At 53.1% G+C, this 25,741-nt stretch overlaps 4 protein-coding genes across 8 annotated transcripts in view; all 4 read right to left on the reverse strand.

The window, feature by feature from the left end:
• The window catches only part of LOC113457658 (zinc finger protein 420-like), a 1,205,902-nt gene that overhangs the window by 1,060,717 nt on the left and 119,444 nt on the right, over positions 1-25,741 (reverse strand). The window lies entirely within an intron of this gene.
• Syne4 (spectrin repeat containing nuclear envelope family member 4) lies at positions 260-4,208 on the reverse strand. Of its 3 annotated transcripts, XM_005361256.2 has the most exons (8): positions 4,020-4,208; positions 3,718-3,856; positions 2,735-2,878; positions 2,350-2,544; positions 2,027-2,275; positions 1,163-1,237; positions 536-594; positions 260-458 (listed from the first exon to the last, which is right to left on the reverse strand). In XM_005361256.2, the coding sequence occupies exons 1-8, from the start codon at positions 4,139-4,141 to the stop codon at positions 281-283; spliced, it is 1,161 nt and encodes a 386-aa protein (XP_005361313.1). In that variant the 5' UTR covers positions 4,142-4,208; the 3' UTR covers positions 260-280. The 3 variants fall into 3 exon arrangements, with proteins under 3 accessions (XP_005361313.1, XP_026642094.1, XP_013207017.1); XM_026786293.1 differs by lacking the exon at positions 2,735-2,878; XM_013351563.2 differs by lacking the exon at positions 2,027-2,275 and having other exon boundaries at positions 272-458.
• On the reverse strand, positions 4,796-10,250 carry Alkbh6 (alkB homolog 6). Of its 2 annotated transcripts, XM_005361257.2 has the most exons (7): positions 10,189-10,250; positions 9,437-9,515; positions 8,795-8,863; positions 7,112-7,172; positions 6,669-6,820; positions 6,349-6,465; positions 4,796-5,191 (listed from the first exon to the last, which is right to left on the reverse strand). In XM_005361257.2, exons 2-7 carry the CDS (start codon positions 9,512-9,514, stop codon positions 4,928-4,930), a joined length of 741 nt encoding a protein of 246 aa, XP_005361314.1. In that variant the 5' UTR covers position 9,515; positions 10,189-10,250; the 3' UTR covers positions 4,796-4,927. The 2 variants fall into 2 exon arrangements, with proteins under 2 accessions (XP_005361314.1, XP_013207020.1); XM_013351566.2 differs by lacking the exon at positions 8,795-8,863.
• Positions 10,644-24,823, reverse strand: Clip3 (CAP-Gly domain containing linker protein 3). 2 transcript variants are annotated; one of them, XM_013351555.2, is made up of 14 exons: positions 24,684-24,823; positions 24,163-24,351; positions 19,685-19,824; positions 19,505-19,598; positions 19,156-19,317; positions 18,683-18,801; positions 17,712-17,948; positions 15,776-15,911; positions 15,485-15,613; positions 14,439-14,582; positions 14,214-14,337; positions 13,970-14,034; positions 12,779-12,851; positions 10,644-12,198 (listed from the first exon to the last, which is right to left on the reverse strand). In XM_013351555.2, exons 2-14 carry the CDS (start codon positions 24,326-24,328, stop codon positions 12,144-12,146), a joined length of 1,644 nt encoding a protein of 547 aa, XP_013207009.1. In that variant the 5' UTR covers positions 24,329-24,351; positions 24,684-24,823; the 3' UTR covers positions 10,644-12,143. The 2 variants fall into 2 exon arrangements, with proteins under 2 accessions (XP_013207009.1, XP_005361315.1); XM_005361258.3 differs by having other exon boundaries at positions 24,163-24,388; positions 24,684-24,759.

Below are 25,741 nucleotides of genomic sequence, written 5' to 3' on the forward strand. Positions count from 1 at the left end.
CCTCCCTTTCCTGGACCGCATCCTCCTTCTCCTACCACTCTTCCTTTTGTCAGCTCTGGAACCAACAACTTGGGCTTTAATCTTGCATTACAGTCTGGGAAACCTCAATTAAGGTAGGATCCTTCAGTCCTGTGTTCTACCCTCAGACACAGGAGTGTAGAATAGGCCGTCGAAACATATCCAGGCTGTCTTGTCTCTGTTTCCAAGTTCTCAAAGCACTCAATGTTTTCAGCCATCTTTGGAAAAGTAACCATTTAATACACATGTCTGGGCCATGGACTCAGATTGGAGGGAGACCATTGACATAGCTGAGCACCAGGTAGGGCGTCCTGGCCAGTCGGGCATGAGAAGAGCAGGGGACCCCTGACAAGGGCAGCAACAATGTGGCACCCACCAGAAGGAAGAAGAGAAGGAGAAAGAAGAGCGTCAGGGGTCGCCTGGAAGCAGAATCCGGGACCCTGAGAAGAGACAGATTATTGAGAAGGGTGGGCTGCAACCATGACCCCTCTTGCCCACATCCCTGCCCCGTTCTCACCCGGGATCCACCTCCAGCATCACATCCGGTGGACTGGGAGACGCTTGTCTCTTCTTGTCCTGAGGGAGATGGGAGCCAGCAGCACAATGAATGGCAGTGACACTTACGTGGGGACATTCTCTCTCTACTCTAGACATACAGGGCTACCTTTATTTCTCCTTTCCTGGCACTCTTGAACTGCACATGAATTTATAGTGTGGTGAGTGTCTGTCCATACCTGTCCTTTGTGTGTCCACTGCCCTTTTCCTGATAACATTGCTGGGATGGTGTGTGGGTGTGTGGGTGCCTAAACTGACTTCCACTCTCCCCTCTTCCAGGATGGAACACGTGACTCAGACCTGGCCAATCAGAGCACTCTGACTAGTTCCAGGGTGCAGCCTGTGACCCAAGCTGGCCAGGTGAAGTCAGGCCTGGGACTTTGGCCACTGCTAGTAGTTCAGGGGTCATAAGGGTAGGTTGGTAAAGCAGAGAGAAGAAACTGTAGTGACTGGGGATGGAGAGGAGGCCAAAAGACAGAGATGGAGCCCTGATAACATTTTAGGTCCTGAATTCGTGACGTGTGTGGCAGTCAGTATGGACTGGATCTCTTTTACTTGCCGTTAGCATCCTCCACTGCTCCTGGCTCACCTGAGGCTTCCGGAGACGCCTTCGATGGTGAGCTGCTAAATGTTTCCGGTGGCCGAGCCCCAACGTGAGCAGGTCCTGTGGGAAGAGAAAGGCTCGTGGTTCTTGGAAGACTGGAAGCATGGTTTCAGAAGGCTCTGGAAGGAGACGAAATTATGCGGGCACACACAGCTCTCATGGGGAAATCAGAGGGCCGGAGCCCAAGAAACCAAGAAGAGAGAAACTACTTATTCATTCACTCAACAAATATTTCATGAGTGTCTGTTACACACCAGGCACAGTTCTAGGAGACGTGGTGAGGATGGAAATGGGCGACATCCTGGCCCCTGGGGAGATGAACATTCTACCCGAATTAACAAGTGAATGGATCATATCAAGCTGCGGTGAGGAGTATCAGGAAATAATGGGTCACATCAGCTCTCTGGAGAGGTGACACACGAGGAGGCTGGACTGAGATGGAGAGGTGAGCTGGACATGCATCCAGGGCTTAGGTGGAAGTGAGGCTGGTGTGCTCAGAGGAGCAGGATTGTGTCTGCAGCACAGGAAGAGCAGAACGACAGGACAAAGGTTAAGAGGAAAGAGAAACAGAGCAGAAGAGAATCACGGTGACGTTTATGGTAGACGCAGATAGGTGGGCATGCCAGTGCATGCCTATAATCCCAGCACTTAACAGACTAAGACATGAGGATTGTGAGTTCAAAGCCAGCCTGTGCTGCATAATGTGAATTGTCTAAAAAAAGAGAGACAGAGAGGCTTAGAGGGGGAGACAGAACCAAGTCCTCCTCAAAAGGCAGCCACACTAAAAAGTGCAGAAATGCCCTATGGTGCCCAGCCAAGTAGGGGGGCCTTTGAGGGGGCAAATCTCACCTCAAGGCCCTGTCCGCTGCCCTGGGGTCCCCTGTAGCCACACAGCTCACAGGGAACTCCTGGTATCCGAGATATCTTTTTCCCTGAGGGCCCAAGACCTCCAACATCCCCTGCTGGGTCCCATTCCAACTCTGCAGGAGTCGGGTAGGTACTAGGAGCCCAGGGCCCCCAGATTCCACCAGGTGTTGGCCCGTCTGAGTCTCCCTCAACTTCCAAGTCCTGGTCCAGGAGGTTGGCCTTCTCAAGCACCTGGAGCAGAAGGTAGATGTCATGGGAGTTGGGGGATTAGGGCCTGGGCTGGGGACGACCAGGGCAGACCCTACCAGGCTATAGCTGATCAGCTGGGCCTGTAGCTGCCAGAGTCGTTGGAAGATGGTATCTCGGTGGGTTCCAAGGGCCCTCAGGACCCGCTCCAGAGATGCCCAGGCCCTGGGCTCACTCCTCTCTGCCAACCCCTCACCAAATGCCAGTAATGCATCCACACGCTCGGCTGCCCCTCGTAGCTCTGCCTGCAGGGCCTGAGACAGACGGTTAGACACTCTCACATGTTGACAGTGATTCCAGACCACCCAAACCTGGGGTTATCTCCTCCTCCATGCCTTATGCAGAAGTCGGAATATGTACTAACCCCACATTCCACCCCAGGAAGCTTGCACCCGTGCCTAGGACTCTGCCTGCTCTCCCATATCCTAACCTTCCCCTGCCCACCTGCAGCTGGACCATCCTGCTGTGGGCCAGTGTCCATGATCCCAGGCCTTGTTCCAAGTCCTGTAGCTGGAAGCTCAATCCCAACAGACAAAGATGGAGGCTGTCCTGCTCAGTTTCTAGTACTTCCAGGCCAGAGACAGCATGCTAGGGATTCCAGGGGCCAAGTCAGGGCCAGTGGGCCAACACGACACACCCTCTTCCATCCCAGCTGCTGCTCTGTAGGCGCTTTTCTGGAGCACTGCCCATCTCCAGAGCAACCCGGGGCTGCTCCCACTGGGCACCTTTCACCCCAAGGCTGGAGACAACTAAGTCAAGATCTTCAGGCTCTCGAGCCTATAAGAAACCTCTTCATACGGGTCTAAACTGGGATGGGTAATGGAGCAGAATGAGGCTGTACTAAGGCCATTAATTAAATTAAGATGTCCAGCTTGGCAATGGAGATACATACTTAAAACCCCAGCTCTCTCAGGCAAGAGAACTGAAGGTTCAAGGCCAGCCTGAGCTACACTGTGAAAGCCTGTCTCAAATAGGGAGGTGGGGGAAGCTGGCTCAGTGGATAGTGTTTTCTGTGGTGACTCGAGTTTGGATCCCCAGAACACAAAGAACCGAGCGTGTGGCACCGTTCGCCGCCAGTGCTGGAGAGGTGGAGGCCGGCGGGTCCCTGTGGCTCACTGGCCAGCCAACCTAGCCAAATCAGTGGGAGACCCTGTCTCAGAAAATACGGTGGAGAGTGTCTGAGCAACATTGCCCCACTGGGCTCCACAGGCATGTGCACCTGCCCTCATTTATGTACACACAATAAATACACAAAACTTAAAAAATATTTGCAGTACTTCTGTACTGATTGGCAAATAAATATCCTTACAGTGTCCCTTCCCCCACTGACACCCAACACCTCCTCCAAATTATTTGTTTCTAGAGCAAGAGGCATATTCTAGGGACCGGAGGAAGTGGGACTGGCCCAAAGGGTGTGGCCAGCTCACCTCACGGTGCTTGCCCCCATCTTGATGCTCATGGGAAGAGGCCAGGGGTAGTCTTGGGGCGCTGCTGCCAGGCTCAGTGTCCTTCAGTTCACCTGTGACACGTTCAGGAGGGCCCAAGGAGGCCTGAGCCTGCTCTGACCTAGAGATAAGGAATGCTGATGGGGCCCGTGTGAGCCACTGTACCTCATTTTCCACCCGAACCCCATTCCCAGTGTCCTCCACGCCCTTACTCAATCGTGGTCGCACATGGCCCTTTCCGCTGTCCCCTCCCATGGAGCCAGATGTCAAGCCCCAGTCTCCACCTGTTTGTCTCCTCTGCAGGCATGATGGTCCATCCAGCAACGTCCAGCTCCCTAGGAGCACCCTGGGGCTGACTGAGGGGCTCTGAGGAGAGTCCATGGCCAAGAGCTGGGGACAGGGCCATCGCTGTGGACTGGGGGCCAGTCAGGTGAGGACGTCAGTCAGCGACTCCTTCTCGGCCAGGCCCCCGTGCTTCTTCCTCAGCAGGATATTTCCAAGCTGGAGGCTACTGAGAGGCCCAGGGGCCAGCCTGGCTCCACCCCTTCCAGCAGGAACCTGGACCCAAGAAACCTGATGCCCTGCTGAGGTACAGAGACACTTAACTCCTTCCTCCCCAGCAGGAGAACCTAACCTTCCCAAATAACACCCCCACCCCACCCCCACCCTGGCCGCAGCCATCCCTTTGACACAGAAAGCTCCACCCATCCCCTCAAACCCAGCATCCTGTCACCTTCAGGGACCCACGTATCTGACCACAGGGGCACATTCCTTTGTCTAAGCACCTGGTAACTCAAGCTTGTCTGTCATTTCAGGCTAGAGGATCTCATGTTCAAAGCCAGCCTGGGCAACTTGTGGAGAGCCTGTCTCAAAACTAAAAAAAGGAAATTGTTGCTAGGGTTATAGATTAGCTGTGCAGTACTAAACTATATATGCTATATATAAACAACATTTGCCTAGCATCCAAGAAGCTCTGGGTTCTATCCCCGGTACTGGAGAGGGGGAGGGGAGGAAGGAAACCACAGCGTCTGTTCCCACCTAGTAAAAAATCCAAAACAAGAAAAGGTATTTTCGGTTTATTTGAAACGGCGTCCTCTCCACGGTTTCCACAGTTACTGGGAAAATAAATAACCCTGGACGGCCACCTCTACCCTAGGGTTCCAAGGCCACAGAACGGGCAGGACTTGAGCAGTCACTTGCTCAGCAGGAGGCTGGCGCGTAGCACGCGGGGCACGCGGCGAATGGTCAGGGAGACGCGGGTGCCGCGCACCAAATGGGCTCCGGGCAGCGCCGATTGGCACGCAGCTGCATTGGGCGGCAGCGAAGCGGCATCCAGCTCATCCACATGAGTGGCTGCGATGCCGTGGAGCAGGTGAGTGTAAGCAGTGCCCCGGAGCACCAGCAGGCTGCGCGGTTCCACCAGCAGTGAGGTGATGGGCTGTGGAGGCGGCCGGGGCTGCGGGAGCCGGTTGATGGTCAGTAGATATCCCGAGTTTGAAAAGTCAGCAGGAGTCAACAGTTGCTCAGGGGACATGGGTCAGCAAGCCCCCAGGGTGGGTGAAAGCTTTGGTGGCTGAGGAGTGGCAATCTACAGGTTCTGGGGACAAGGCTATTGGGGAAGGAAGCCCTGTGTTTATGTGGGTCCAGTCCCTGGGGAGGAGGCGGGGCCTACGCTGCTGCTGAAGACATCAAGGGTCACTACACTGTGAGAACTTCAGCTGGCATCCGAGAGACTGGGACAGATCCATGCAGAGGTCAGCTGGGCGTACACTGCTGGGGCCAGGCTCTGGTAGAGGTTAAAGGGCGTGGTCAACGCCAGGACTGGGATGTTAAAGACCTGGTAGCCCAAGGTGTTCTAGAGCATGGGGGAGCATGTAGAGCTAGGGGAGGCTTCAGTCAGGAATGGTATTGCAGGAGGCCTGTCTGAGTGGGAGGAGTGAAAAGAGGGTAGTGCGCAGAGAGGGCTGGGAAATATCAGGCCTACATGGTGATTCTACAAACACGGGGGTATCAAGAATGCATGACTTAAGGGCCACAAGACAGAGAGAGATTGGGGTGTTAGGTGTGCCCAACACAGCTATGTGATAATGAATTGAGGAAGTCTTGGGGTCACAGAGCATATGACCAGAGTAGCAAGACACCAATGTTGAGGTGCCCTGAACGTACTACACAGTATGTTGGAGCCAAGCATGGGGGCACATGCCTGTAACCCCAGCACTTGGGAGGATGGGGGTCAGGAAGATGGCAATTGTGAGGCCATCCTGGACTACAGAAACCTTGTCTCAAAAATAAATAGGAATAATTTTTAAAGAGTTTGCTGGAACACTCTGTTGAGATCAAATGGTTTGTGGGTGTGTCACAGTCATGGAACACCCCAGAGAAGTAGTAGGGATCTGTGGACATTGTGGCATCTAGAGCGTCACACAGGCCAACTGGTCGGGTACGGGTGGGCTGGCTCTCTGGGAGAAAGTAGGGATGCCCAGCCAGGGACAGGGAAACATGTCTGGGCGTCAGGAATCGTCTGGAGACAGGTAGAATCAGACTGTCCTGGAGTATATGGGATGTCAGGTGTTGGAATGCCCCAAATGCTTGGGATGTTATCTTAGGACCCACCTGTTCTATGGGGACATCATCCTCTGGCTGCCGAGGTTCATAGAAATCAAGGACAGTGTGGGAGCCCAGGCTGATGGTGCTGACGGTTGGGTAATACAGTGGTCCATCTTCATGAGGCTGGGGAGGAAAGGGGCACGAGGGATGGCCAGGGCATTAAATCAAAGTGGGGTTCCCAAGCTGGGATAAGGAGTTAAGTGCCTAGGTAGGATGTGTAGCTGCTCAGTGAGGGGGGCAAACATAAGGGTTACCCTTCCTCTTGATGATTTGGAGATCTGGGGGAGGTAGGTACCAAGGGAACTGGGATGAGGGTATGTGGTTACCATGATGCCCTCCCCAGGCAGATACTGGTTCACAAGGACATGGTTAGCTGGGAGACCCCCAAAAAGGCTGAGGTCGGACACTTTGTCCACATAGCGCTGAAGCCATGGAGGAAGGCGCTCAGGAACCATCCCCCGGGGATGGGGGAGCCCACCTGCAGAGGTACAAAGGAGCCTTGGCATCTGGTGTCCCCATTAGGGATACTCCAGTGGTTGGAAGCATCCCTCCCCACTGAATTTTGGAGACCACTACTGACCTTTCTGAAGTTTTCTTCAAAGCACTTGGCCCTTACTCCCAACCACTCAGTAAACCCCAATCCCTCAAGGCCACCACCAAGCCCTGAATTGCCCTGGATCTGGGCCCCCTGGAGAGCTTGGAGATAGCTCCACATTTTGAAACCATTGGAACTGAGCCCTTCCTCACATCCTTAGCTAGGAACACTTACCCCAATTCTGCAGCTTTCTTCCAGACAGCTGGGTCCACTTTGGCTTTGGGGCATTGAAAACCTAGGAGGTGGGGGAATAGGTTTTCAGGATCTTCCCATGAACGCTGGCACAGGGGCCTTCTAGTGGGGGCAGAAACAGGCTCTCTGGAGCTTGTCTGGAGGTTCCAGTTGGGGACAGCAGCTTTTTAATATAATCTTGCTGAAGAATGATCCTCCATTATCAAGAGTTTAGCTTCAGCTGGGCATGGTGGCACACTTTTAATCTCAGCACTCAGGGGGTAGGCAGAGGCAGGCGAATCTCTGTGAGTTTGAGGGCCAGCCTGGTCTACAAAGTGAGCTGTTACACAGAGAAACCCTGTCTCAACAAAACCAAAAAAAAAAAAAGTTTAGCTCCGAGGTGGATACTCATAAAGACACGGGAAACTCAGGGACTAGCCAGCCAATCAGCTACCTTGACCTTGGCAATCAAGGGGTAACAGATGTCCTATCCAGACTGTACCCACAGCCGGAAATGGGATTCTTCTCTTGGTGTGCTATGTTCCCAGATTTTTTTTTTCCTTTGGATAGGGTCTCTGTAGCCCAGATTGGCCTTGAAATCCCTACAGAGAAGGGTGAGTGACTGTGAATTCCTGACTCTCCTACACCCACCTTCCCAGTGCTGGCATTATAGGCATGTGCCACCACACCCAACTTGGGAGATCACAACTAGGGAGAATGAGCTCTGAAACTTTCTTGTTCCCAAAGCTCTAGGGTTGCTCTAAGCTGTTCCTGTCAGGAATGTGATCTCAACAACACTCTTGTTTTAGAGGTGAGACTGGGCTACCTCAATATAGAGAATGTGGGTTTCACAACTGCATCCTTGGGCTGGTGGAGGTGTGCCTCAATGGTACAGTGCATGCCTAGCCAGATCCCACACCCCCTCCCCAGCAGGAACACACACACGTGCTCACTTGCATGCACGCATGCATCCTCCTTCCAAAGAATATATTTGCTTTTCTCCTAAGCCTCTAAGGAAAGTTCTTTCTTGTTTATTTTGTTATCTTTGCTGTTTTGTTGCAAACAAGAGCTCGCTAGACAGGACTGGAGAGCTGACTCAGCGGTTAAGAGCACTGGCTGCTCTTGCAGAGGACCCAGGTTCATTTCCTAGCACCCACCTGCTGGCTCACAACCATCTGTATCTCCAATTTCAGGGGATCTGATACATCTTCTAGCCTTCTCGGGCACCGTGCAGAGGCAGTACACATACATACATGCAGAAAAAAACACTCATACGTGTGAAAAAGTTCTTTAAAAATCTAAGAAAACTAGGTGGATCTCTGTGAGTTCAAGGCCAGCCTAGTCTACAAGAGTTAGTTCCAGGACAGGCTCCAAAGCTACAGAGAAATCCTGTCTCGAAAACCCTCACCTCACCCCCCCCCAAAAAAAAATCTAAGAAAACCAAAGTCCTAAAATTTGGGATTCTCCTGCCTCAGCTTCCCTCTTACTGGGATTACAAGTATGTGTCACAGCTGGCTCAGAAAGCTCTTTGGGACAGACCAAGCAATGGCTAAAAGAGGGACGGAAGCATGAGGGTGCTGAGACACTCTCCTCGCCAGGGTTTTCTCTGGCGTTGCAAGCATTCATACGGGGACTGAATGTTGGAGGAATATGGCAAGACGGGAAAAGATGGACTAGAAGGGTCACCTGTCGAAGCAAATACTCCTCTTCTTCCTTAGAGATGAAGTCGGGGACATAGTAGATTAGAGGCGGTGCCTATAATGGAGAGACTGCCCTTAGGATGACTGTTCTTTTTTTTTTTCTTCTTTTTTTTTTTTTGGTTTTTCGAGACAGGGTTTCTCTGTGGTTTTGGAGCCTGTCCTGGTAGGATGACTGTTCTTAACCTGTGGGGTCTTGACCCCTTTGGGGGTCAAATGACCTTTGGAGTCAAATGACCCTTTCTCAGTGACCACCAAAGACCACAGGAAAACACAGATTATTTACATTACGATTCACAACAACAGCAAAAGTACAGTCATGAAGTGGCAATGAAATAATCTTATGGTTTGGGAGTCACCACAGCATGAGGAACTGTGCTAAAGGGTCTCAGCGTCAAGAAGGTTCAGAACCACCGCCCTAGGATGAGGCCCTTTGCCCAACAGGAACCTATCATGACTGAGTAACCTTTCCTTTTGGAGAGGGAAAGGCCAGACTCCAGTTCAAGGAAGTTGGGGGTTGGAGGTGGGCGCGGGGCTAGCCTCTGAAGAGAAGTGGGGCAGCCTGTCACTCCACCCCACCCTACACCTTTCTGTCCCCACATTCCTCCTCTACACCCCCAGTCCTGCCAACCTGCTCCACCCTGAATGGCTCCAGGGCTGGGACTCTGGTGTCCTGCTCTTCCATGGGTACCGACTCCTTGTGTGCCATCCTGTGGGGAGGGGCGCACCCGTAAGTCCCCAAGCCTCCTATTTCAGCTGTGCCAGCCTTCCTTCCACTTCAGCAGAGGCCAGACCCTACTCTGACACTTCCTATATACTTCAGCCTTTAAAACCAGAGTCCTCCGTTTCCCAAACGTCACCCAGTGTGCGCCCCAATCCCAGCCCCGCTATCAGCAGTCAGCATACTCCTTCAAGGCTCTGTCCACCCGTGCCCCCCGAACCACACACGATCTTCCCAAGCCTCACAGAGAACATTCTCTGAGCCCACACATGAAGACTTTCTCGAAAGCTCCACACGGGCCCCCAGAACTCTGCAACCGAAAGCATAGGTACCTCAGAGCCTAAGGACCCTCCTCTCACCTCAGCCCCTTCAGATCGAAACACCCCTGCTCCCCTAATCTGAGCTTTCTCAGACTTGTCAACCCCCCGCCTCCTCTGATCTCCCCACCCGGGACCCTCTCTGACTTCCCTTGCCGAGTGGCTCCTTCACTTCAGCACCCCGGGACCTGAGCCAGACTGCAGAACCTCTCAGCCCCCCGACTCTGAGTGTTAGGATTCCACACTCTGAGCCCCCTTAGATTCCCATTTTCAGCCCTTGGACACTCACCTCTAACAGACCCAGACACCACCCCCCCCACACACACACACACACAAAAACCTGACCGTCCACAGTGCCTCCTCCAATTTCCAGACTCGACACCCTCATGCTCGCCCGCCCCCCAGTCACTTCCGCCCGTCTTCCTGACGCAGGAGGTTTTGGACCACTGAGCATACTCGAAGAAACTCCGGGCCCGCCCACCATCCAATCGACGTGCTTACTCGGTAGCTGCCATCCTCGCTCAGGGATAGGCTGCGTCCTGCACTCAGGGGCGGGACTTCGCCCGGTTCTTACCAATTAGAACTCCAGACCCGAACGACGCCTCCAGCCCCACCCTGCCGACCGTCGCAGCGAGGGAGACCCCAGGGAAGGAACCCGAAACGCTAATAATCTTCTGCAGGTCAAGCTGTCACTCTTACGCCATTGACGCCGGGAATTGACTTTAAAGAATGACTTTCCTCCCCCATCCTTACCCAGCGAGGGCACAGGGCAGTAAACCCCCAGAGACCTGACACCAGAAGGCCATAGAAACGTCTTTATTGTAGAGGACAGGAGTCATGCTGAGTTTGGGGACCATGCAGTGAAGGGGCAGTTGTGAGCTGTCCTTGGTGATCAGGGCCCCAGGTGTGCTCTGGACCCACGGGGCCTTCAGGTTCTCCCTCAGGCTGTTGGTCTGGCCCAGGTGCTGTGAGGTCCTTTGGGGCCGATGACTCAGTGTCTTGGACCTGTGACCGGAAGGTAGATTGGAATAGGGACTCGAAGACTCGGGGTCCTGTGAGAGCCCCGGGGTCCTGCACAAATTAGAAGTCAGAGATTTTGGACTTGGGGTTTCCCTTGAGGATGGGGCCCGAGAAATTTGGAGTTTGGGAGATCAGAAGATCTATGGACTGAGGGCACTGGAATCCTCTCTATTCTTGTTCCGAAGGTGGGACCCCCTGTGGGGTCTCCTGGCGCCTGGGAGTCAGGTTTGAGAAGTCCTGGAAGCCTGGGATGTTCTCCTAGCAACAGATTCCTTCCTCCCGGTCCTAAGGACCTCGTGGTTGGGGGTTTCCTGAGAGTTTGAATTTGGGGTCTTAAATTTGGGATTCCCTGGGGATTTGAAGATTCTGTGACCTGGGTAGGGGGAGTCTTGGGAATTAGAAATTTGGGGCTTTCTAGGGATTGTAGGAGTTGGAGGCATCGGGAATTGGGGGATATATATATATATTCTCTGGAATTTGAATTCCCCGGAATTCTAGAATGGGGGGTCTCCAAATTTGGGGATTCCCCCCAAGGGGGAAATTATTACTTTTAAAAAATAGAGAATTTTCTGGGAGCCTTGGCCAGCACAGGGACTGTGGGCCATGTGGGGTGGGCTTCGTACAAGGCACTGGGGTTTTCTCAAGGGCGCAGAGGGCAGGAAGACTTGGTGTCCTGTAATTCATACTTCCAGGACTGGTTTGGTGTTTGCAAATTGGGGGTGACTGGGCTGGTTAAGTGGGTATCTTCTTCGGGGGTGAGAATAGGGTCTTAGTGAATGGGGTATCTGATAAGGAGATTAGCGTATGGGGGCTTTCAGGTGACCTTGGGGTCACAGCATCTCGAGGAGACTGATGTTCGATGGGGATGGTGATGTGGACGGCTGTTCTGGAGGTATGACCTATGCTTAAGGAGAATGGGGGTGGGCCTCTGATCCACTGCTGAGTGACTCAAGAATGTCCTGTCGTGGAGAGGGCCAGCATCACTTGGGTGATGTGGAAATGTGTTTATTGGGGGAACTCTGCTCTGAAGGGTAGGGGACAGGGACTAGCCTGAAGGTGCTACTCAGGGAATCTCTTTTGGGGTAACATGAGGTCTGTGTTTGGGGAGCTGTCATGGGAGATCTGTTAACAATGGGACCTCAGTAATCGAGGGCTGGCTAACAGGGGGTTTCTATTCTGGAGGTATCACTGGGAGTCTCTATCTTGGGGTGATTGGGGGGGCTCCTTGAGTCAGGAGATGCTAGAGGGGATGCTGTCTCTTTGTCAGGTATCCAGGGCCTCTAGGACTGCATCTCCGCCCTCAGCATCCAGGGAAACCAGCAGCAGAAGAGTAATCTGAAAGAGGGAGAAGCAGGTCACACAGGGAGACAGGCGGGGACATCTGGCTCCCTCATCCTCCTGTGTGTGGCACTCTGCCTCTGGCTGTGCCTTCTTAGGCTGGTGCAGTGTGTGTGTGTGGTGTGCTGTGTGTGCATGTGTGTGTACATGTATGTGTGTATGTGCATGTATGTGGTGTGTGCGTGTGTGTGTGCATGTGTGTGTGTTGAGGTCCCTACTTCCTTCAGCTGAAGTCTCCACAAGTCAGTCAAACCCTTCATTCTAAAGATGGTCTCTCTCTCTTTCTCTCTCTCAAACTCACAGAGATCCACCTGCCTCTGCCTCCCGAGTGCTAGGGTTAGAGGTATGCAACACCACCATCTGGCATTCTTTTTTTTAAGGGATTTTTATGAGACTGTCTCATTGTGTAGCCTAGGGTGCATGGAATTCTTGATCCTCTGGCCCTCTGGGTGCATGCACCACCACATCCAGTACTCACATCTTAACTTCCATTTCCAGCCCACGTAGGGCTGTGGACACCCATAGCCAATGGCCTTGTAGCTATCTCTACCATTCTGCTAGACGGTTTGCCACGCACCTGGAGATAGAGTTCTCTGATGCAATGTCCTTTGGGGTCCGGACTGTTGTGAAGGTGCGTTTGGGCTGTGTCACTAGAGAGGAAGGCAAGGTTCCAAGTGAGGTGACAGTAGACTCAGCCGGGTTATCATCCCATGCCCTACTCTGTCATAATATCTATCCATGTCTCCAGGCCTTGATCAGATTCATTCAGTTGCCATAGGCATCTGGACCTCCAGTCATAAATACTTGCTCTGCCTCCACCCCCCCGCCCCGCCAGTAATTACCCATGCCTCCAAAATGTCCATTGACTCCTGCTTAGAGCCTTGTGTTTTGTTAGTTAGGTTGCTTTCTTAAATGGTCTCACTATGTAGTTGAGGTTCGTCTTAAATTCACAATCCTTCCCCCTCAGCTCCATGAATGTTGGTCTTATAGATTTCTCTGTGTGTGCACATGCGCATTAATGTTTTGCCTGCATGTGTGTCTGTGTCAGATCCTCTGGAAGTGAATTTACAGGCAGTAATGGGCCACCATGTGGGTGCTGGGAATTGAGCCCAGGTCTTCTGGAAGAACCAGTGCTCTTGACCTCTGAGCCAACTCTCCATCTCCACAAATAGTCTGTTTTTTTTTTTCTCAGTGCTAAGGATGGAACCCAGAGCCTTATGCATGCTGAGCCATACCCCACCCCACCCCAGATCCTCACTGGGACGTTCGTCTTTTCTTTTCTTTTGGTTTTTCGAGACAGGGTTTCTTTGTGTAACTTTAGAGCCTGTCCTGGAACTCTCTCTGTAGACCAGGCTGGCCTCCAACTAACAGATATTCACCAGTCTCTGCCTCCCAAGTGCTGGGATTAAAAAGGCATGTGCCACCACTGCACAGTTCTCACTGGGGGATTCTAGGGAGGGGCTCTACCACTGAGCCGTACCCCAGCCCCTCACTGGGGGATTCTAGGCAGGGGCTCTACTACTGAGCCACACCCCAACTCCTCACTGGGGATTCTAGGCAGGGTCTCTCTAAATAAACTATATTCCAAACCCTCATAGCCTTAACCTTCCCTTATCTACAGTACCTATCTTCCCTGGGACCCTATCTTAGATTTTTCTGGGCCATGTATATCAAATGAAATGCCAGAGACTGTTACTAGCATACCTGAGAACCTACGGCCCTTCTCCCAAGACCCACATCGCTCCCTGTATCCCAGCCTCCAACTCACTTGTCACTTGATGCACTTTTTTGGCTCCAACACTGTCTCCAGGGGGATCGGTGGATCCACCAATCCTGGGGAGACACAGAAAATTCAGAGCCGTGAAGGATAGGAGCTGCACCCCAGAGAGCCCCAAGGAAAGAGGTATAGTATGACATCAACCATAGTGTCCTGTCTGTCCAAGAAAAGGCCATCTGAGGGGAGGCATGCACTCTAGGTGGCTTCCCAAGTTGAGGGGCAGAGTAAGACTCACCTCTGGATGCGTGAAGCTGGTGCAAAGACCCCATGTCGCGGGGCGCAGGTAAAGTACCGAACTCCAAACACAGAGCCGTCATGTTTGCCTGTGGGTTGGTCCAGCTCGATGCCATACCAGTAACCTGCGGCAGGGCGTAGTGAGTAGGCCTTAACCTCAGTGCTGAGCATGGAACCCAGGCCCTTACACATCAGAGCCATGCCCCAGCCCAGACTCCCACCTCACCTGGAGCAAAGTCAGTCTTCCCATAGAAGCGCACAATCCCCTGCTTCTGGCCCGCAACAAGGACTTGGTCTCCAACTTCAGCCTTGGCCCCTTCACGCTGCTGTAGGCTGCCCAGAGATGGGGAAGATGGCGACTTCTTCTTCCCTGGGAATGGAAGGTAAATATATGCAGACCAAAGGAAAACCTGAGGCAGAAGTCAGGAGCCCCAACATTTTCCTTTGAAAGTGCAGGGAAGGGAGCTGGAGGTGTGGCTCGGGAGAACAGCACTTGCCTAGCGGACCTCAAGTCCCGAATGACTTTTCTCAGCATGACCAAGAATTAAAAGAATTGAAGGCAGTGGTGTACGCCTAAAGTCCCAGGACTCGGGAGACTGGGGCAAGACCACTTGCGTCAATGTGGTTGAGAGCAGCCTGTGCAACCCAGTGGGACTTCATCTCAAAGGGCAGAGCTCAACACAAGTGTGAGAATGTGAGCTTGGATCCCCAGCACCCAGGTGAAAAGCCACGTGCAGAGATGCACCGAGAGGGCGGATCCCTGGAGCCTGAGTGCTGGCCAGCCTAGCCAAATGTATGATCAGGTTCAGTGAGAGAAAGTGGAAGCTGGGCAGTGGTGGCATGCGCCTTTAATCCCAGCACTGAGGAAGCAGAGGCAGGAGGATTTCCACATGAGCATGCATACATGTATGAGCGCACCTGCCAACACTCGTCCATACATAGGCACATACCTCAGAGCGGGGGAAGGTGGGAAGATGAAGCTGAATTTTGCTCTGAGAATACTTTTGTTTACAAACTGTTATACTCCAGAAACTTCTAGAACAATAACCTCTAGAGACAGATTCTACCCTATAATTGGTCTTTGGGCCTTAGAGGAAACTACATCTCAGAAGGTTGGGAACCCCAGAGGTCCTTCCAAAAGCTGGGTTGGGTCAATGGCGAGCCAAAGGAGAAACCACATCCCTGAAGCAGGGAGTTGCGTATTCTCAACAGAATCCCAGGAGCTGAGCTACCCACATGATGTCCCCAAGGCTGGCTCTTCCCACTCCTTACCTTTGTGTTCCCTCCGGCCTTTGCCAGTTACACGGGAGAAATCCATCCGGGGAGTCCGGGGCGTGGAGGTAACAGAAGAGGGCGGTGCATCCACTGCCTTGGAGATCTTGGACACAGAAGCAAAGAGACCTGGGGAGGAGGCAGAACCTACGTTTGGCATCTTCCAAGTAAAAAGAGACCCTCTCTCTCCCTTTGCTGTGTCCCCAACACCACCCCTTTCCCCAAACAGCAGCATCATAAGAACTGGCCATATCCCCATCCCACCATCCCGGGCCCCAGTTAGAGACTGACCCTGCTTTGGAGGGCAGATAAAGTACCGGACACCCCCAACACTGCCATCGTTCTTGCCCTCCGGTTCATCTAGCTCCACGCCCACCCACTGGCCGCTGGCGAACTCGGTGGTCCCGCAGAACCGCAGCGTGCCCGTCTGGTGAGACAAGGGTGACATGGCTTGGACCATAGTGAACACAGTGCGCTACTACAGACAGCATGGCAGGGTTGATGTGGGAACCCAGGTCCAGTTCTCAGCTCTGATATCACTACTCCTAGCTATGAAGCTGCATCTCCATATGCCTCAGTTCTTATCTACCAAGAGGGAACAAAGCTTGTACCTACTTGGTGAAGATGTTAAGGGGAGGGAGATACAGAACTCACTGGCCCTGGGCTCCATCCCCAGCATCATCAGCAAAATATGCTCTCATGGAACTGTCCTACCTACCACAGCAAAGCCATAGCCACAGGTGACATACAAGTGAAAACTGGCGCCAGGTCTGGTGACTCATGCCTGCAACTTCAGCACTTGACGCTGAGGCAGAAGGACTCAGCAAGTTCCAGTCTAGCCAAGGCCACAGAGTGAGACCCCGTCTCAGCTAATGTGTCCTCGTCATCCCCACCTTGAGCTAGGCCTAGATACCTTGATCTTTCTGCCTTAGTCTCCCCCAGTGCTGGATTTCAAGCATGTGACATCACACGTGGCTTAAGAACAGGAGAGGAAGGAAGCCTTTTTAAGACACATAAGGATGCTGGGGAGATGGCTCAGTGGCTAAGAGCACTTACTGTTCTTTAAAATGGCAGTTTGGTTCCCAGCACCCACATCAGGAGGCACATAAACCACATATGACTCTAGCTCCAGGTGGTCCAACAGCCACACCTGGACCCTTTGGGCACTGCATTCCTGTGCACACAGATATCTATACACACAATTGTGCAGATAACTCTTTGGAGTCGGTTCTTCTACCTCTACATGGACTCCGGGGTTTGAACTCAGGTTGTGGGGCCTACGTGACCAGCACCTCTACCTCTGCCATCTCACAGCCCCATGAGTTTTTGGTCAAGAAACAAAATGTGACCTCACAGTTTCTCACTGGGCAAAAACCAAACTCCCAGTTCCTTCTAGACCCCTGCAGGTCTGGTGTGATCCAAACCCTTCTGACCTCTCTAGAGCCCCTCTTACCCACAATTCCTCTGCTCTCACACTGTTCCCTCCTATCTCCTGGGTCATACCTGCTGTGAGCTACTCTTTCAGCCTGGACATCACCTCCTCCAGGAAGCCTTCTCAGAACAACTCCTGCTAAACCCCTCTTGCCTCCAGCCAGAGACGGTTGCCTAAATCTGGCACTGAATGTTTTTCACAGCCCTTGCTACCACTGGACATGACCTTAACCATAGCAGTATGTCACGGTCTCTATTCCATGAACAGTAGCAGAACTCCAGGAGACCAGAGCTGGGATTGACCCAACCCTCTGTCCTAAACAAATGGGCTCAACATGAGGAACACCAGGAGAATGGTGAAAGCTGAGGAGCCTGGATGGAGGCAGGTTTTCTCTGCCTCTCCCCACCCCCATTTGTTTGAACTTGGGGCACTTTCTGCTTCTCTTCTCCTGGGCCACATGTCTTCCAGGTGGACCTCACCATGGTGCTCTCTAGCCCGTCATCCCAGTCAAAGCCTTGACTTTGTACCTGAGGGTGAAGTGGCCCACAGGCCTTCCCGGGGAGCCATAGGTGTGTAGAGCTATGCTAAGCACTTCTGAATTGGGCTGTCACTGTCAGGGGACAGGTGTGTTTCCTCGCCAGAGCCAGAGCTCAGCACAGGGTAGAGCACCTTCTAGAATGAAGTGCGGTGTGACTGCTGGGGCAGTGAGCAAAAGGTCAGCCTGTCTACGGCCCATGCACCCGGCTCTGGGGGACGAGGGAACTGAGTCCCCCCCACCCCCACCCAGCTCCTGACCTTCTGGCCATCTAGCAGCACTCGGTCTCCTAGGCGCAGGCCCAGGGCACTGAGCATGAGATTGCCTGGAACATTGTCATAGTTGGGTAGTGTGACTTTGGGAAGGGTGCAAGACAGTGGCACGGCCTCTTCCAGCAGGGTCCGTAGTTCCTTGGCCACCAGTGCCGCCTCTGCCTTGTCAAGGGACATGTCCATAGGGTCCGGGACCACTTCCGCTGGTACCTGTCCCTTTCGATTCTGTGGGCCAAAGAAAACAGAAGGAATAGGGACTGAGTGGGACAAGCCATACCCTCTTGGGGATCACACCTCAGACCCCCAGATTGAGTAAAGAAGGAGTTATGCTAGGTTACAGCTCAGGCCAACTTGGAAGTAAGAAGAAATGGGGCATAAAGACATAGATGTGGCCTGGGTGTAGTGGCGCACTCCTGCCAGGTCTACAGAGTGAGTTCCAGGTCAGTCAGGGACACATTGTGGAACCTTGTCTCAAAAAAGAAACGTTGGCACGGTGGGGGCATGGGGCGCACCTTTAGTCCTAGCAAACAAAGCCAAACAACAAAAAAAGATACAGACTCAACCTCCAAGACTCTGGGACTTGTTACATCACAGATTCTGGTCAACCAGGACTGAAAAATAAGAGCATTGTCCTCCATTTCCCCATAGCACATCCGGGGCAAGTCTTTTGATCCGCCGCACCCCCCCCCCCCCAGATTCCCCACTGTAAAACGGCTTATAGCCTGCAGCTGTGACCCACGCCTTTAATCCCAGCACTCCAGAGACAGAGGCAGGTGGGTCTCTGGGAGTTCAAGGCCAGCCTGGTCTTCAAGAGCTAGTGCCAGGACAACCGGGACTGTGACACAGAGAAACCCTGTCTCGCTTTCCTAATATTTTAGGAGCGGTCTTGATCCTCTGCAGAGGCTAGCTGAAGGGAAGAGGATGGCAGGAGGGAGGAGATAAAGGCGTGGCGGCAGTACCCTCAGCGCTGGGTTGGCACCATGCTCCAGTAAACATTTGGCGGCGCCCAGGCACAGATTCGAAGCAGCGATGTGCAGAGCTGAGCCATGGTTGAAGTCACTGCACGTGGAGTTCACCACTGGGAGTGGGCAGGTGAGAGAGGAGTGATGAGTGAGCGACTTCCTGGTCCACATGGAGCCCCACTCCCTGCTCCAGGCTCCCTGGCTCTAGGCTGAGCCCATCTTGCCCACTTGCTCACCCTTCCCTTCCATCCCAATGTCGTCTACCCTACCCCCTGAGCCCAGTTCCCCTCCCGCGCCCCTCCAGCCCCTGCTTCCTGTTTTCATCCCTTCCTTCACCTTTTAAGATCAGGCCTCATTTCTTATCTTTTCATCTTGGGTCTTCTCCCCTTACCCAGATCCTGGCCCCTACACTCTCAAAACTCGGGGCACTCCAGGCCCCTCCTCGTCCCAGCCAGGGTCCGCCTCCTCACCCCTGGGCCTTGCCCCCTTCAGCAGCACACGCACTAGGTCTGGCACATCAAAATAAGCCGCATAGTGAAGCGCGTTCATGTTGGTCCAGCGGCTGCGCAGGGTCACATCTGCGCCCAGCGCCAGCAGCTGCTGTGAGAGACGCACCGCTGCTGCAGGGTCTCCTGCAAAAGAGCCAGGGTCAGCTCGGAAGCCTTTCTCAACCACATGCACCAACATGTAGGGAGGGACTCCGGAGGTCTGCATTTGGGGTCTTAGATTTGGGGTCCAGGTGGGCTCTTAGGGCCAGAGTCCTTGGTGTTTTGAGGGTATCTGGATTGAGAGCCGAGGTTTTGGGGTCTGGGCTCTCACCGACTCCATGGGCCCCAGCCTTGCATGCATAATGGAGCAGTGTCATGTCGGTGAGTCCATCGCGATCATTCACGTGGCAGCCACGACGCAGAATCTAGGAGAGTCAGAAGACAACATAGGGTTACCCAAACCAGGGGGCACCGCGGCTCCTCCACCCCCAGTCTCCCAGGACGCTCCTACCTCATTGCCGATGACGTCTATTTTGTGCTGCACTTGGGGCACCCACTGACGAACGATGGCGAACAGCTCTGGGATGGTGGTCTTCGGGTCAAACAGAATCTCCTGGCACGCAGGGTCATTGGGGTCGAAGAAGGTAAAAGCTGGAGAAAGAAGCACAGAGTCACCCCAGGCAAGCTGACACCCCTCGACATCTTGAGGAAGGAGACCCAAGATCATTGCCCTTAGAGTCTAGAATACACGGTTGGTGGTCCCAGGCCACAGCCAACCCACAGGTGTTTTCTGGAAGACCAGCAAGTTCCAACATAAAAAGGGCACTAAATGAATAACATAGAGATGCCCGATATCTTGAGACATTGGATAACATATAAATGCCCGATATCTTGAGAAATTGGACAATCAGGTAATTCTGTCCTTTGAAACAGTAGTTGCAGGTTCTGCACCTTCAGATCTCCATGTTCAAGGGTCCCTAAGGCTCTGAACCCTAGTGACTCAGTCAAACTATGGGCAGAGGGAGCTGGGAGAGGCAGCACATGCTGGGCATCTCAGCACTCGGCAATAAAGTCAGGAAGATTGGGAGTCTGGAGTTGGCATGGACTAACTGAATAGACAGGCGAATTCTAGGTCAGCCTGATCTACACAGAAAGAACCTGTCTCTAAAATCTAGCTGCTGGAGAAACAGCTCAGCGGTAGACTGCTTGCTTGGTGTGCACAAAGTCCTGAATTCAGTCCTCAGCACCACACACACACACACACACACACACACACACACACAGCCTAGTAAAATTTCCAGAGGGCTGGGCGCGCACACCTTTAATCCCAGCACTTGGGAAGCAGAAGCAGAGGAATCTCTGAGTTTGAGGCCAGCCTGGTCTATAGAATGAGTTCCAGGACAGCCAGGGCTACACAGAGAAACAAACAAACTAAAAAACCAGGCAGGACATAGAGCACTTATGTGGAACACTGGAGAGGCAATAGAGATAGCTTTATGAGTTGTACGACAGCCTATTCTGAAAAATCCAGCCAGGGATACACAGTGGGGCCCCATCTCAAATAACTAAGCCAGAAGTCTTGGGGTTTTGAGGCCAGGTAGATGACTCAGAGGTTAAGACTGACTGCTGCTCTTGCAGAGGACTTGAGTTCAGTTCCTAGCGCCCACATCACATGGCTCACTTCTCCTGTAACTCTAGGTCCAGGGTGATCTGACACCTCTGGACTTCTCTGGCATTTGCACTCACGTGTGTCTACCCACACACAGACATGCATACATACGCATAATTTAAAAAGTAATAAGGCCGGGTGATGGTGGTACACGCCTTTTGTCCCAGCACTCAGGAGGCCAAGGCTGGTGGATCCTTGTGAGTTTGAGGCCAGCCTGGTCTACGAAGTGAGTTCTAGGACAGCCAGAGTTGTTACACAGAGAAACCCTGTCTCAAAAAAAGTAAATAATAATAGTAGTAAATATTTAAAATGTAAGCTTTGTGTAGCATATACAAAATGGAGCCCTGAACAACCAAAATGGAGCTCTGGTCTGAGGCCAGTCAAGTCAGTGCTAACGGCATGTCTATCTTCCCATGTGAGATGCTGGCAAGTGTTGCTCTCAGTGGTACTCAGCAGGGCCTCAGCATGTGCTGACTGGATCCCACACAGCCCAGAGACGTGACCCATGGACAGTGAGTCAGGAGTCCCGCCCTACTCACCAACGTCACAGCCTTTCTTGGCTCAGAACTTTTTCCTGGCTCCCATCCCTTTTACAGGACTGTCCACAGTCCTCCCGTGGCGCACGAAGCTGTGCACAATCTGGCCCCTCCATTTCCCGCACTTTCCCTCTCCTTCGGTCCCCTTCAGAACTGACCTTCTGTCCCTCCAACGTGCCAAGCAAATTCTTGTTTCTCTGCGCTTGCTGTTGTCCCATGTGGGCAGCCCCTCCCTCAGCCCTTCATCTCTGCAGACGTCACCTCCACAGAAAGACCTCCTCGGCCAGGCGGTGGTGGTGCACGCCTTTAATCCCAGCACTTGGGAGGCAGAGGCAGGTGGATCTCTGTGAGTTCGAGACCAGCCTGGTCTACAAGAGCTAGTTCCAGGACAGGCTCCAAAACCACAGAGAAACCCTGTCTCGAAAAACCCAAAAAAAAAAAAAAAAGAACTCCTCAAATCGCGGGGTCCACACCGCTACCCTCCCTCCTGGATGAGCTTCCTCTTATACCTCAGCACAGCGTATTCTCCAAACACGGTGTGTAGGCTCCCACCTCAGTGTTTCCTCTGCTACCTCTGTCTCTTCCTCCCTCTCTCTGCTGAGGACAGAATCCAAGGTCTTGCTCTAAGCAAGCACTCCGCCACCAAACCACACCCCCCAGGTCCTTCGCTGCTGTCCTCTTTCTCTCCCACTTTCACTTGTCACCTTGCCTGGGACATCAACACCGGGTTTCTGTCCTGCCTTCCTTATGCCTCTGGCCCCACAGCTGGGGGTGCCATCCTTCTGCCCACTGCACACAGTACCTAGCACACAGGAAAGGCCCAATGTTACTCTTCGGAAGTAACGTATCAACTGGACAAATGCCCCCCATAGCTTTCTCTCTGGAATAAGCCACATTAAAAGAGATCCCTTGTTCTAAGCAGGATTACTCCAACAGTCTAGCCTAGGGGCTGTGCCTTCCAGACAGATCCAGTTTCTGGGGTGGGCACTCCCACTACACCCCAAACCCCCAGATTATATTGTGTGCAAGCCTCTGTGCACACACATACGGACAGTGTCCACTGTGGAAAACAGAGGTTGCTACTGGGTGACTTCCTCAACTGGTCACCTTGGTTTTTGGATAGACAGGGTCTCTTATGGAACCTGGAGCTCACCGATTGTCTAGACAGGGCAGTCAGCCGGAGGTATCCCCCTGTCTCTGTCTCCTCAGCACTGAGATCACAGAGGCCAGCAGCCTTGCCCAGCTTTTTATGCATGTTGGGGACCCAGCTGCTCACGGTTGCATGGCAAAGACTACATCAACTGAGCCACCTCACCAGCTAATATTCTTTTTGTTTTTCTAATTAGTCTGAGGTTTGTCCCTCTGGTCTACCTCTGGTAGGTGACATGTTCACAGGCATTCCCTCCGGCCTCATTCCAGCACTGCCGCCTCTCTAAACCTGGTACTAGTGTCTGAATCTCACAGCTGCTGGGAATTCCCAGTCAACGCTTTCTCTGCAGAAGTCCTGGATCCAGCCCTGGCTGAGTCCCATCTCTCTAATCAGAAGCCAGAAGGACCTTTTAAGGCTGTCAATCAAGAGCCAGTGAATTGGCTCTGCTGGTTAAGGCAAAAGCTTGGTACCAAGCCTGATGACCTGAGTTCGGTCCCTGGGGCTCACCTGGTGGAAGGAGAGAACTGACATCGGAAATGTGTCCCCTGACCGCCACACACACACACACACTGCGGCATACATGTGCAAACACACTCACCAAGTCGATTAAAATGTAATAACAAGACTGTCCATCGAACCTGCCACTTTTAAATTACACATACTGCTCTCTCCATTCACACCCATAATACAGTCTCAGTCCTTGGCGTGGTTTTAAGTCCCTTCCGGATCTGTTCCTTGGTTCACCTCCACTCTGATCACCCCCTAAATGTGGCTTTGTCATCTTCCCACTCCAAACTCTCTTCTCCAGCTGGAGCTCTCTCTCCAGACTGCTTACGACTGTTTCCTCCTCGCACTTTGGACCTCAACCTGCAACACGCATCATCAGAGTGACCCAGCCCAGCTCCCCAGGGTCTCGGGCTGGAGGGAAGGCTCTGTCTTTGGATACTGTGATGGCACGAACTCCACTGCGCACTCAGGAGGTAATTTGGTGGGTCTCTCTGAAAGCAAGGCTCATGCCTGGATCCTCATCACAAAGCCCGTGATACTTAGCCCTCCATGCATGGTAAGACGCTTTGTTTCTCAAGCTGCTCTCAGCTCCTACCTCACATCCTTGTATCCTAGATCCTTTATTCCTGTGTTTAATTCTCCTGCAGCCACCTCCCCCCACTCCAAACTGGGTCTTCCCCAGATGGGACCTCCGAAGGGGAACCCTGTCTTTAAAGGCTCTCGCAGCACTGTTCTGGATAAAATCAGCCTCATTGTCTCCTGTATTCATATTTAGGCTCATTCGTGTGGCTGTGCTTGGGGCCTGAGAGCTCTCTCAGCAAAGCCTTAGGAGAGCCTTGCTCTGTGCTGTAGCCCCAGTGTCTAGCATAAAGTTAGGTTCACAGCAGCGTCCGTGCAATGTTTGCTGAATGACTAAACGATTGAACTGGTGTCATGAATGGGAGACTAGAATTTTTCCAGCCCCATTCTCCAATAGATGAATGTAATTAAGGAAGGGGAGCGGTCTAAAAGGCTCTGCAACTAAGACTACCCTGGACCACCTTTAGCATGCCCCCACCATCACCATCAATACAGCTCAGCCAAGACACCTAAAGCTCCAAAGATTCCAGGGTGGGGACAGTGGTTACCGTAGTCCTTGGGGAGTGGGGCAGGTGCTGAGGGGTGCACAACAGGCTTCTGCCGGCGTTCTTGGGTGGGGCTGGGGGCTTCTGGGACAGGTTCATCCTCTTCCTCCTCCTCTTCCTCCTCCCCTCGGGGTGGAGGGGCCATGGGGGCAGGATCTGTCTTAGTCATGGTCCTCGGTAGCTCTGGGGGGGCTTGAACAAAGTTGGAGGGGTGGCCTGGAGGTGAATTCTGAAAATAGAGGTCAGCTAGAGATGGCGCCCCACAGCGCGGGGGGTTCAAGCCCACAGAACCCCGGGTGGCCTCCTTGTCCGCAGCTCTGGTTTTGGCAGCCACAGAGATCCCTGTTACTCAATAGAAGGCAGGGGATATGCGCCCCAACGCCTGCCACCTCCCTCAGGCCCAGCCTCCCATTCTTCTCTTCGGGTGCCAGGCCCCTGGGTCTCGGCCGCCCCCTCCCGGGGTTTGTTTATCTAGGGATGCAGGATGCTTTGCCCCTCCCCTTCTCACCAGCCTCCCATCTTACCTTGGATGGCGGGTGTTGGAGAGAAAGGCTGGAACTGAGGAGACTGCCGGAGTAACGGGGTGTCAGTGTCGGGGGGATGAGATGGGGGAGGAGAGGGAGACAGAGAAGGGGACGAGGCCCAGACACTGGCGGGGGATGGGGGAATAGAGAAGGAGGGGCACTGAGGGAGCATGCGCAGTGGCTAGACGCGGGGAGGGGAGGGGAGGGGAGGCGGGAGGAGATGCAGGGAGACAGCGCGTCGAGGTGGAAGCTAGAGGTAGCAGCGGGAAGGGGCCAGACTCTCAGGACCTCCAGAGGAAAGGGAGACGACGGCTTCCTGGAAGGATGCGACAGGCATAGAAATTGGAGCGGGATGAGGCAGATGTGAAGGCTAGAAAGAGATGGGTGGAAAGGCAGGTGTGTGGGTGTTTTCCTCCACTCAGCAAACCAGGCCTGTTAGAGCCGTGGTCTGAGTCTGGTGCTGGGTTTTTCCGCTCTCTGGAATCCTAGTCTTAACTCCTTCAAGCTTGCCCCACGTACAGGGTCTCAGAGGGATATTTTCTTTTTTAAATCATCTTCGTCCTCATGCTTATCCTCATCACCCAGGACAGAAACACTTGTTCAAGGGATCACAGCAAGTAGATGTGGTGCTGAAGCTTGGACCAAGCATCATAGGTGCAGCCCTGTCGAGGTACCCATGGGTCTCTGGATGCCACCTCTGAAAATGTCTGTCACTTCTAGCTCAGGGTCATCTCGGCCTCACACCTGGGCTGGCCTTATCTGATGCACTACAAATCACCCCGAACCACTGCCTTCCACCCCTCTTCCTCCTAAAAGACAGAATGGGAACTCCGTCTTCAAGATAGTTCTAGAACTTTATTCTCCCTCTTCCGGTTCTGCCAGCCTTCATCCAGGTTCATACTTGGTCATCTCCCCCATGGACTGGAGCAGCAGCTTCCCCTGTGCTCTCTGTCCCCAGCCTGGCTGAACTGGCTCCCTATTAACATGTCCCACATCGGGTCCCTCTCTGACTCAGACACATCTGCTTGCCTGACAGCAACCCCATGACAGCCAGTGTT

This window comes from Microtus ochrogaster, linkage group LG4 (genome assembly GCF_000317375.1).
Source record: "Microtus ochrogaster isolate Prairie Vole_2 linkage group LG4, MicOch1.0, whole genome shotgun sequence".
Taxonomy (NCBI): Eukaryota; Metazoa; Chordata; class Mammalia; order Rodentia; family Cricetidae; genus Microtus; species Microtus ochrogaster.